General features: G+C 36.4%; 1 protein-coding gene across 1 annotated transcript; it reads right to left on the bottom strand.

Annotated features, from left to right (window-relative positions):
* Positions 1–340: 340 nt before the first annotated feature.
* LOC134648410 (odorant receptor 4-like) lies at positions 341–9,103 on the bottom strand. The gene is made up of 8 exons (XM_063502930.1): positions 8,884–9,103; positions 6,238–6,486; positions 5,632–5,900; positions 5,056–5,257; positions 4,716–4,815; positions 3,299–3,403; positions 2,438–2,599; positions 341–401 (listed from the first exon to the last, which is right to left on the bottom strand). The coding sequence occupies exons 1-8, from the start codon at positions 9,090–9,092 to the stop codon at positions 351–353; spliced, it is 1,347 nt and encodes a 448-aa protein (XP_063359000.1). The 5' UTR covers positions 9,093–9,103; the 3' UTR covers positions 341–350.
* Between the last annotated feature and the right edge of the window lie 3,432 nt (positions 9,104–12,535).

Genomic DNA, 12,535 nt, shown 5'->3' with positions numbered 1-12,535 from the left:
TTCAGTCGATTTTCGACTTTAAAGCTGTGGGATAAGGGTGATTAAAAGTGCATGTAATAATGTTTTTTGTTGAGAGTTTATGGGTTTCCGGTAGGTTATGCAGTTTTAATCTGACTTCTTTAATGGTTTGGAATACGTGTCAAAATTAATTGCCATGGTTAGAAAATATAATGTTATTTTTTTTTTCTTTTTAATACATAGTTTCAGTGGAGTCTCGCTAATCCAGGCCCTCGGTCCCGTGATCTTTGTCATCCGCACGATGTATAATCTATAATGAAAGAGCCAATTAGGTATAGGTAAGTAGATACTTATATTAGGAGAGACTTCACCTAATATTACAAATAGGAATTCTAATTGTACTGTCGAAGCATATTGAAGTAAGAGTAGGCGGTACTCATAATCTGAAACAAATGAAAAAACAAATTATTTCCCAAACGACAAATAAAAATCGTATTATTATTTAACAAAACTTTTGTGAGACACAGACATATTAAAACGGGTCACTTGCGTATTTAATTTTAAGTCGAAGATTAAGTACTGAACATGTTTTACTCCATTATAGGAGTTTCACATGTCAAAAAATCTTCAATTTAAAATACGTGAGTGACCCGTTTAAATTCTTTAAATTGTCCAGTAGTGTAGGTACGAGGGGCGTTCAAAATATTCTCGGTATTGATATCTTACGACCTCTTCTAAAATTTCTTTCGTTACTGGCCGCTAAGGTTTATTCATTGACATTAAAAAAAAGTATAATTCGAACCGAGATAGTCTTTTGTTTTTCTGCAATTGCTGAACAAACATGAACATCCTGTGCGAATTGACAATGTTAACTAAATTAGAACATCGATGCGTGATAAAATTCTTGACAAAACAGGGTAAAAATCAAAAAACCATAAAAGAGGAAATGGATTGTGTTTACCGTGAGTCTGCTGCTTCTTTATCTACCATTCAAAAGTGGTCAAGCGAGTTTAAACGCGGAAGGGAGAGTATTGAAGATGACCCTAGACCTGGCCGGCCTGTAGTAGCTACTTCACAAGAAAATATTGATAAAGTGGAAAAACTTATATTGGAAGATGGTCGAGTGAAGGTAAAATCTATAGCACAAGTAACCAATCTCTCTATTGGTACCGTACATGATATTATACATGACCATCTTAATATGTCAAAAGTAAGTGCAAGATGGGTTCCGCGAATGCTGACTCGGCTTCAAAAAGACATGCGTGTAGCTTGTTGTTCCGATTTTATTGACCTGTGCGGTGAAAATCCTGATGAGGTGCTGCAAAGAATAGTTACTGGAGATGAAACCTGGGTTCATCATTATGACCCAGAGAGTAAACAAGAGTCCATGCAGTGGCACATTAAGGGTTCAGCTCATCCCAAGAAGTTGAAGGTCATCCCTTCAGCTGGCAAGGTCATGGCCACGATATTTTGGGATTGTGAAGGAGTATTACTAATCGATTATAAAGAAAAAGGTGTAAATATCACAGGACAGTACTACGCTAACATTCTACGTCAATTAAAGAAAAGAGGCGAGGAAAGTTAACCAAAGGTATTCTGCTTCTGCATGACAACGCCCCCGTCCATACTGCTCATATTGCCAAGGCAGCTATTGTTGAACGTGGGTTTAAAACTGTTACTCACCCACCGTATAGTCCGGACTTAGCCCCCAGCGACTTCTTTTTGCTCCCCAATCTTAAAAAGGATCTGCGTGGAAATAAATTTTCTGACGATGAAGCATTGAAGGCGGCAGTGGAGGAGCATTTTTACACGAAAGATAAAAAATATTTTTACGAGGGATTAAAAAAAATAATTGATCGATCTTTTAAGTGTATGAACATAGGGGGGGAGTATATTGAAAAATAAAAATATCAAACTTTTCGTACTTGTTTGTTTTCATTCTCATACCGAGAATATTTTGAATACCCCTCGTACATGTTTCAGTTGTCATTATGAGGTGCTTTTTAATGGCAGGTCACATATAATATTTTCATGAACTTAACCATTTTAACTGGACCAGGCATGAGGGGTGGGGGGAAATGACCGAACGGGATAGTAGTTAATGCTTATATTAATTGATTAAAATTGTTCAGCAGGCGTATTATGAATGCCTTTATCCACGTGATAAAATATCTGTCACTTTTTAACACCGCCGGATAGAAAGTGACGGACACCGTTTTATCACGCTGTCACGTAGACAAGAACGACCATCATATCCGTACTGATTATTAGCGTATACCACGTTTGATCGAGGAAATCATCAGCCTGGCTTTCTTGGCCTTTCGTCAACCGGCGAGCGTATATGAGAAATGATATGAAAGTAACAGAAGCGAAAGGGGTATGTCAGGATCGTAGCAAATGGAAATCCGTGGTCTCTGCCTACCCCTCCGGGAAATAGGCGTGATTATATGTATGTATGTATGTACCACGTTTGACTTACCGAAGAGAAGGTGTGGAGCTCCAACTCGGGTAGGCCGGTGAATTTAATCTCGACCGGGACCTGCGTCCGCATGATGAAGATGAGCAAGTCCTGACGGACCAGCTGCGTCAGCGGCGTCTTGTACCAGTTGGAGTAGAAACAGCGCTCACCTAGCGACAAGGCCTGGAAATTGTTGACTGTTATCATCACCTATTTAAAAAATCTGGGGTTAGCCACTAAAATTAGAGAGAACATAATCGGGTCAGTTACGTATTTTAAGTCGAAAACGCTCGATATGTTGTTTTGAATACATACTTGAATGACCCCTTCTTAATATATTTAATAAGTCTGTGTCTCACGGAAGTTTTGTTATTAAGATATATACCTATATATATATTCATATTCATTTTATTTGTATTAATCATTTTAAAAATTATGAATCCTTTAGTTAGACTTCCTCTTTTTCATACAATATAAATATTGCCTTCAATGTACGCTGATATTATCATGCCGCGATCAGAAAGGGATTAGAAATAACAGATTTCCATACACTTACGTCAATATCAATATGGATTGACAGCTATCTCAATCCCTTTCTAATCGCGATTCAGTAATATCAGTTTGTTTGACGTTGCTTGTCACGCTTTAAACATAACAAAATTTGCAATACATTGCGTCTTAGAATAAACTTAAAAGTGTAAAAAAAATCAAAACATGAGTTATTTTCAAAAGTTGCTGAACAAATGTACGTTGGTCAGTTTGAGGAGTACTTACAGCCTACTGTTTAATTTATTGCTCCTGTTACAGGAAGCACCCAGTGTATTTATAGCAGTACTTCATTGAACAGAACTCCTTTCAGTTCGGAGTTCCGAGGTTCTATACCTTGGTCTGCATCAAAGTGCCAATGCAGCATGGGATCCACAGTTGAACGACGGCACCAACCAACAATAAGGCAAATAAATAGTTGAATTTTCCTTCTGCCAGTTGCTAAAACAGAAAAAATAAAGCATACAAAAAAATATACCAAAAGTGCAATCATATATGTATGTTGTATTACTAAAATAATCTATTTCTATAACAATAAAAGAACCGACAATAACAACAATAACAACAATATAAGACAACAAACAATAACAATATAAGAGCCGACTTCACAAAACAATCTAAGTCTTCTATCATTGATATTGATTGATATTGATATTTATTGAAAACAAATTTTACAGCATTACAGCTAACACCAATGCACTGTAAAATTAAGTATTAAAATTAAGTAAGTAATAATAAAGCGATTAATAAGCTACCTATTGCATGTTTAATTCGCAAAAACGTAAAATATCTTTAAAAAGTTTACGACTTTGGTCGGCAAACAAGTCGCAGTCAGGTGCAAAAGATAAAAGATTATTAAGGAGTGTCCGGGAACGGACAATTGGAGAGTACTGGTGTGCAGTCGTGTGAAAGGTTCCATTATCTAGGAGGCGATTATTATTCATTTATGGTCATAAGTCATAAGACAGTTCCACTTCACCAAATGGTGCTTTCCTAAAGCAAATCAAGAGGTATGAGTAAATTAAGGACACTGAAACCCCTACAGCGGCGGTAGCACGTTCGCATGTTTACCGCATATCACCATGCCTGTCACGTTCTAACAAATATGTTAGTGCGAAAGTGACGGGTACAGTGATAGGCAATAAAAATGGAACCATGCTGCGCCCACAGGAGTTCATATGATATTTGAAAATAGTCCTTAATTCCTGCAGCAGGACCCCATCATTAGGTATAGTGACGTTATAATTATGGAATTAACGAGTAAACCCGAGTCTTTTCAGTCTCTCCTCTCATCTACTCAAAGGTTAACTGGAAGAGATCCCTCAAAGGGATAAGTTCGCCTTTGTACTTACTTCTTACAATTTTTTTTGTTATTTTTAATGTCTTTTTGTACAATAAAGATTTTACTACTACTACTACTACTACTACTACTACTACTACTACTACTACTACTACTACTACTACTATTACTACTACTACTACTACTAATACTACTACTACTACTACTACTAAACCCTTTAAAACCAATCTACTCTGCAAATGAAATGGTGACGCCGAGAAGTAGAGAAATATGAAAAAGCAAAACAAGAAAGGCCCCGAAGGAGGTTAAAAAGGAAAATAGAAAGTAGGTACCTACCTATAAACTAAAATGAGCTGGATAGCAAGTGATATAAATTCGACCAGGTAATAATAGTAGCCGGAACGGAACAGAGACACAATTGCAAACTTTGGACAATTATGCAGAAGGACTTACGATAGCGACTTGGTGTGCCATCAAGCAGATGATGACGGAGCTAAACATTACTTGATACACCAGCATGGGGCCATAGATTGATGTTATTTCGTCCACAGAACTGCAAAAACCATTATAAGATTCGAAGAAAACGGAAGTTCAGGTCTGCTAAGCTAGAGGTTTAGACGAAGCCAGTGCTGGCTTGTTATTGGCCTCGTATAAACAGTTTTAGTGGGTGCCAGCACTGGTGGGAATAGAGTGCTTGTCTATTCGCGCCAGTGCTGGCTTGTCTGAGGACTGGCGCCAGCGTTACTCGCTTCGTCTAAACCTAGCTTTAAAGATATTTCTTCATGAATCTTACTCAAAAACCGACTGATGCCACTGCACGATGCATCCCATCCTCCTGCCGAGCTCAGCCTTCACATCCAGTCGGCGCTGGTCTGCCACGTGCAAGGTCACGACTGACTCGTCCAACTCATCGAACAGCTCATCAATGGCGATCAATATCATGTCTAGCAGCTTGTAGTAGTGCATAAAGAGATGCAGCGATAGGGGTACGTATACTGGAATTGAAGAAGATTATTATATTATACTAGCGACCCGCCCCGGCTTCGCACGGGTTAACAAATTATACATACACCTTCCTCTTGAATCACTCTATCTATTTAAAAAAAACCGCATTCAAATCCGTTGCGTAGTTTTAAAAATCTAAGCATACATACAGACAGACAGACAGCGGGAAGCGACTTTGTTTTATACTACCGTAGTGACTCCGTATTAATTGACCCTTAGACTGCCAAAGACGTCAACTGACGTAGCCCTGACTGTAGCCCAAACGGCAATGTTTTAACATAGGTAATCATCACTTGTAATAATTATTAACAGACGTTGCGTATTTGTACGGGTGAATTAAATAATGACAATAATAAGTACATACAGCCGAATGAAGCCATGGCTACAAGTATAAGCGCAACGTGAAACACCATTATCATCTCGTAGTTTGGGCTCCTGTGCGGATCGTCATGGGGGAGCCAGACTGAAAATATAAATGGGCGGACGTAATGCTCATCCAAAGTGGCAAAGAGGCTCTGGTAAAGAAGCAGTACAAACGTGTTCAACACGTACAGAATCGCCACAATTGTTACAAATATTCCCCAAATCATGGTCAATTTCCAAATTAGAAGTTGCCCATCTAAAAAACTTTTTCTGGAACAAACAAAATCAATAAACTGGTTGTCAATAGTTCACTCATAAATTCTATACATACCTATATATGTTTAAAGGTGTATAATGGAAATAATTATGAACTTGAGCCCTTTTTATAATATTGAAACAAGTACACCAGGTTTATTTCGTAAGGAAAACTTGAAGAACACATGGGGCGAAGAAGAATATCAAACCTCGTGCCTTTATGGAAACTGGTTCAGGGGCAGCGCTTTTAACCTTTCTACAGTGTACTTTATCGTTTACCACCGAAGAAAATATAAGGTACCTATTTTAGGAATTCGCTTATACACGGCCTAGCTAATTTTATAATCCATACCTGTAGTTTGGCGCCAAATTGCAAATGTAACGAAAATCTTTACTCATTTCACTCAACAGTTTCAGGACCATGGTCCTATTGGCCAGCACTCCAAAGTAGATGAGGTTCACAGAACCAAGGATGATAAGGTAAGCGAAGGACTCAGTGGCCATAGCGTAGTCCTTGGTGGTCAGACCCCGCCAGATGAACATCAGCTCAAAGCCAATCGCTACACACGCCATAAAGGAACTCAGTCCTGGCCAGATGAATCTGATGAAACGTTGGTATCACCATTATATTATTCGAAAGAAGTAAGTAATTGTGCAATGATGGACAAAGTTATGGTTTTTCGACGTGTTCCCTGGTATCGCGGAGTACTTAGATACTTAAAGTAGGTTATATTCGTTTGGCAAAGCATGCAGTAGTCCAAAAGAGTCATAAGAGTCGTAAACGTTAGCAAACAACTTGGCATACTTGTAGCTTGTACTAAAAAAAATAGGAGGGGAAGCAAAATGTAAAGTGGGTATTTCCCAGTCTTTTCCCACTCTTGTGTCGTATTTTGCAGTTTTGTGTTGTTATTAGAAAAATAGTTACAACAAAGCTTTCAATTAACAAAATATTTTCTAATTGTAGAACTATGTAACCGATCAAAATGCATTTCACGTGGTAGCTATATTATCAGGGGCGTATTTACCCTAGGGCCAAGGGGGCCATGGCCCGGGGCGGCAGGTCTCGAGGGGGCGGCAGGTCTCGAGGGGGCGGCAGGCCTCGAGGGGGCGGCGAAGCCGTAAACCTTAAAAGAGTACCTATACCCGTTAGATCTCGCGGTAGACCTACAAGACGAATGTGTTTTATTAAAACATTTACATCGTATATTTTTTTTAGTTTTATCATTCTCTTATTTTAGAAGTTACAGGGGGGGGGGGGGACACACATTTTACCACTTTGGAAGTGTCTCTCGCGCAAACTATTCAGTTTAGAAAAAAATGATATTAGAAACTTCAATATCATTTTTGAAGACCTATCCCTATACCCCACACGTATGGGTTTGATGAAAAAAAAAATTTTTGAGTTTCAGTTCGAAGTATGGGGACCCCAAAAAATTATTGTTTTTTTTCTATTTTTATGTGAAAATCTTAATGCGGTTCACAGAATACATCTACTTACCAAGTTTCAACAGTATAGTTCTTATAGTTTCGGAGAAAAGTGGCTGTGACATACGGACGGACAGACACACAGACATGACGAATCTTTTATGTTTTTTGCCATTTGGCTACGGAACCCTAAAAAATATCTACGTTCCACTATCAGCGAAGAGCGCCTGAATAGCTTAGCTCTTCTTAATATAGAAGCTGAGCTGACAAACGTTTTAAATTACGACAGCGTCATTGATGATTTTGTCAACCAATTTGTATATATTGTACATAGGAAAACAATGTACCTAAATAGTACAGTCATTTTATCAAAAAAACCGACCCTACCCGTGAATAATTAGTTCTTGGATTTTGTTTTCGTAGGTCCCTCGGGGGGGAGGGGGGGGGGGTCACTGGGAGTGTAAATTCAAAAAGTAGACTGAATCAAGTTCCTGTGTATATTTGAAAAATGTTTTTTTTTTCCAAAAAAAAGGTTTTTCTTGAATAACTCGGCCATTTCTGATTTTACAGTAAAACCGTAAGGACAAAAATTCTAGGAAATTTGATTCTCTTACAAGTTTGGTCCTCACAATTTTTCCTCTAGGATCGATATTTTGGAAATTAAATTTGAAAAAAAGCGACAAATTCGAAATATTATCATTATCTCGTTTATTTTCAACTTTACGGCATAAATGAAGAGGACTAATCTTGTAGAGAATCAAATTCTGAACAATTTTGCTTCCGACCTTTTTTCCCCCAAAGTTAAACCTAGTAAGTTTGGAAATTAAACCTGAAAAACGCGACAAATTCAAAATATTATCATTATCTCCTATGTTCCACGTTTTACGGCATGAATGAAGAGAAACAAAGTTGTAGAGAATCAAATTCTGAACAATTTTTGTTCGAACTTTTTTTGCACCAAAACGATATTTTTTTAATTGGACCTAAAAATTATCATTATCTCGTTTATTTTCAACTTTATGGCATAAATGAAGAGGACTAAACTTGTAGAGAATCAAATTCTGAACAAATTTGGTTCCCACCTTTTTTCCCCCAAAATTTCCAAAATATCGATCCTAGAGGAAAAATTGTGAGAACCAAACTTGTAGAGAATCAAATTTCCTACAATTTTGTCCTCGCGGTTTTACTGTAAAATCAAAAATGGCCGAGTTATTCAAGAAAAACGGTTTTTTTTGAAAAAAAAAAACATTTTTCGTATAGGTATACACAAGAGCCTGATTCAGTCTACTTTTTGAATTTACACCAAGAACGAATTATTCACGGGTCAAAATCTATAATGACTGAACTAAAATGCCTATGTGAGTAAATGGTAAATGTTTACTTTTTTTTTATTTCACACCCCAAAGGTACTTGTTGCAGGTTTTTTTTTCTTAAATGAAATACTTTATCGTCACTGATGAAGGGGGGCGGCAAATCAAAATGGCCCGGGGCGCCAAATTTGTAAATACGCCTCTGTATATTATCATATCATTACAAGACAAAACTTCATGCAAACTGTTATAAAATAAGCCACCTTTTCTTAGACGTGTGATTGTTAAAGAATATTCCATTGATTGCGAAAAATACTTCGATTTGAGGGTGAAAATTCTGCAGCGTCACATCTGGTCTCTCCAAATCGTAGTCATCTTTATTCACAAATGACTTTATATCCCGGAAGATAGTCAATAGGGTCATATTGCGTCTGTTACAAAACGTGTACTGAGCTTGAAATGGTTCTAACATAAGATCAATTTGTGAAATTACTGGTTAATCGTATGCGCAATTAAGTAATTCGCAACCATTTGCCATTTCTTTTTAATTTCGTATCGCCAAGTATAATGAATTGATGATGGTTGTAAGTTATGTTCCATAGATTTAATGGAATGTTCTAGAAACGCTTGATTCCCTCTACTGAAATTTTAAAAAATTCAACAACTCTTTAAATATCAAGGTATGGTGACGTTGATGTGTTTTTATATAAATTTCCATAAATATTATTAGCCTGATAATAAATATACAATAGTAGTTTATGCAACAGTGATATAATAAGGGTTCTTAAAATTCAAGGGTCGAAGTTACAAAACGAGACGTAGTCGAGTTTTGTAAAAAAAGACCCGAGAATTTTAAGAACCAATTATGAGCTGTTGCATACATTACTTTTTCTATGACAGCTGCAAAAAAAAAAAAAAGTTATTATTAAAAAAAAAAGAGTTATTGTTAAAAAAAAAGAGTTATTATTTAAAAAAAATTGAGTTATTATTTAAAAAAAAGAGTTATTATTTAAAAAAAAAAAGATATTATTGTAAATGAAAACATACCTCTTTCAATCAAGATGATCGGAACTTGTATCTTTAAAAAAAATAAAGCAGTTGTATTATACTCATAAGATGACTGCTAGCAGTCATCTTATGAGCCTATAGACAAAGCATTCAAATGACATTGCTTTAGATATCACTGTCAGTCATTTAATTGACACATTTAAGTGCTGGAGTAGAAAAATATGATAAAACTAATGAAACTAATGGCTTTGGCTTTATAATTATATCCTTACATTTTAAATTGTGTTTATAAAATTGATTGTGTTATATTTTTATTTTTCTACTTTATGGGTTTATTTCAATGAAAAAACTTCAATGTAAAATATTATTTAATATCGAACTACATACGAGATTACTACTTATGAATGTACCTAATGTCTGTGTCTTGAAAACTGCCTTGTCTGTTGTTTTCTAACGCAAAGAGTTAAGAGTAACTGTTTAAATAAGTTCAATTGTATTGTCGAAGCATATTGAAGTATGAGTAGGCAGTAGTCATAATCTCAAACAGAAACAAGTACTTACTTTCCAAACGAAAATTAAAGTTTTTAACTCTTCTGAATCGATTGATTCAGAAGTCTAAACTAGGGATTTGCCAGAGGGCTATGGAGCGCAGCATATTAAGTGTATTAACTTTATACTATTAAGGGATCATCTCCGGACCACCACGCTGCGCTCTAAGACTCAAATAATAGACGTATCTTGTTAAGCGGCCAAGTTGAAGTGGGACTGGGCTGGTTATGTTTGCCGAATGCAGGATGCATTGTGGCCAGATAACCACGGAGTGGGAGCCCCATGAATCGAACCAAGAAGCCGGCAGACCAAACTGCTGCTGCGGCTGGAAGGCTCCCAATCAGATCCACGGAAAGTGAGAGTCAAATTCCAGGCCCGCAACAGCAGCTATGAAGCCAAGTTTTGGTCTTTACGAATCTAAGGTGCAATATGGGCCTCGAGTCACTTTGGACACTTAACTCACCGAGATGAATGTGTGGAGCTCCAATTCGGGTAGGCCCGAGAATTTAATCCCGACTGGCTCCTGCGTCCGCATGATGAAGATGAGAAGATCCTGCCGCACCAGCTGCGTCAGCGGCGTATCGTACCAGCCGGAGTAGAAACAGCGTTCTCCTAGCGACAAGGCCTGGAAATAAGGAATAAGTGTAAGGCCTGAGTGGACGCTCGAGTTGGGCGTGTAGCGGGGCGGGGCGTGCGGCGTGCATGTTAGGTACACAAATACAAACGTATAGGAGCGGCCTTAGTACACGCTACTCAAATTACTTGTGAGCCCGACGCCACGCTGCACGCCCCGCCATTATTTTATATTTTTCATTAGCAGTTCCACTGGTGTTCTTCACGAATACAAATCCATGAGTAACTATTAAAAAATACAAAATACATAATAGATATTATGTGATTATACCATTCTTATGATATTGGAATTAACTATGAACAAAACCCTAAAAAAAACTATTATTTATTAAATTGGTCCCGTAATCGAGAAACATAACATAAAAAATCAAGAAAAAATATATCCCTGTGGATTCTTCAGGGAAGTCTTTTTGAAAGCGTTTCAAAAAGAATTAAAAAAATGTACACATTCTAGGCTTTCCAGCTCAGATGATAATTAATATTCGAAAACATACGACCCGAAACAGAGATTACAATCCCAGACTTGTGAACGCCGTAAAATATCCTAGACTTAAGGCTCCGTTAACGATTTTAGAGCCAAAATGTAAAATTGATAGATTTAGTCGTTGAAATTGTACTCCTTTTGTTACGTAATATCTAAATAACAAGTATTGGTTTCTATTAACACCTCTCATCTTGCCTTTTAATAATAAGGTCCCGAGCGTGCGTCACCGGCAATATATGACGAGAAGGAGCAGTTTTTAAAAATTCATCAAAAAATTATAGTTATAAATTATAAAAAATTATGTATAAGAACAGTTTCAGGAAATGTTGTAGATCGTTTAAGTATCAAAATTACGTTGAAATTAAGTCGATTTTCACGAAAAATGTTCACTTGTTTTGAAGTAATTTCTGGTGAAAATTGATTTCGTCTAACTTTCATTTACTCTTGTTCAATATCATATAACAAAAATGTAGTCTATGAAAGTTTGAGTACAGGATATGTGTAATACAAAATTACCATTTTTAGCAGTTCAAACTTTACGAAAACAAATAAGATCGACTAAATCAGTGTCATTCTGGTGTCAGTGTACGTTCAAATCGGCCTGTAAGATGTTGTCATAAAATGTTATTTAAACAGATTTGTTGATGCTTTGTGCTTTTTAATATAGTCAAATTCATGATTATCATGATCAATTAAGGTATTTATTTATAGTATTTATACAATGAATCCCACTACTTAGCATACAACGCCACAATATTATTTCTCGTATTCGAAGTAATTCATATTGTATTAATTAAGTAATTCATTTTGTTTATTGCTTAGATTAGTTTAATTTAATTGTACGTATTTCATTAGTTTACTTAGACAACATTTGTGTAGGTTTTTGTTTATTAACTTAAATACTATTTTAACTTACAAGTACAGATTTATAATTTATTTGACTGATTTTGCTCACATTTAACGTACAGCGAAACCTACTCACTTTGGGTATGCACTTTTGCAGCGCGCTGTAGGTACGTATATAAAGTATGAAACTTCGTTAATCAGCCAGCTGAACTTCAAGTGACTTTAAGGCAGATAGATTGTGCATGACATGCATGTTTTTTTAATTTGTTTATTTGGCAGCCTTTGTAGAGATGACTTTCATTATGATTGGGTAAAAGTGTAAGTAAACTTGTTAATTCCATCTTTTTATATAAAGCTATTAAGTAGGTATAGTGCGACATAAAATAGTAGCAATA

Source organism: Cydia amplana, chromosome 5, assembly GCF_948474715.1.
Source record: "Cydia amplana chromosome 5, ilCydAmpl1.1, whole genome shotgun sequence".
Classification (NCBI taxonomy): Eukaryota; Metazoa; Arthropoda; class Insecta; order Lepidoptera; family Tortricidae; genus Cydia; species Cydia amplana.
Note: the sequence above shows the minus strand (reverse complement) of the source record. Positions and strands in the feature narration are given on the sequence as shown.

Bases quoted from the DNA above. Each gene is read 5' to 3' on its own strand.
- LOC134648410 (XM_063502930.1), bottom strand. From the start codon at position 9,092: ATGTTAGAACCATTTCAAGCTCAGTACACGTTTTGTAACAGACGCAAT. The intron at 4,816-5,055 runs GTAAGATTCATG...TGGTTTTTGCAG, and splicing joins TGGCATCAGTCGGTTTTTGA to TTCTGTGGACGAAATAACAT. The intron at 2,600-3,298 runs GTATAGAACCTC...AACAATTTCCAG, and splicing joins GCACTTTGATGCAGACCAAG to GCCTTGTCGCTAGGTGAGCG.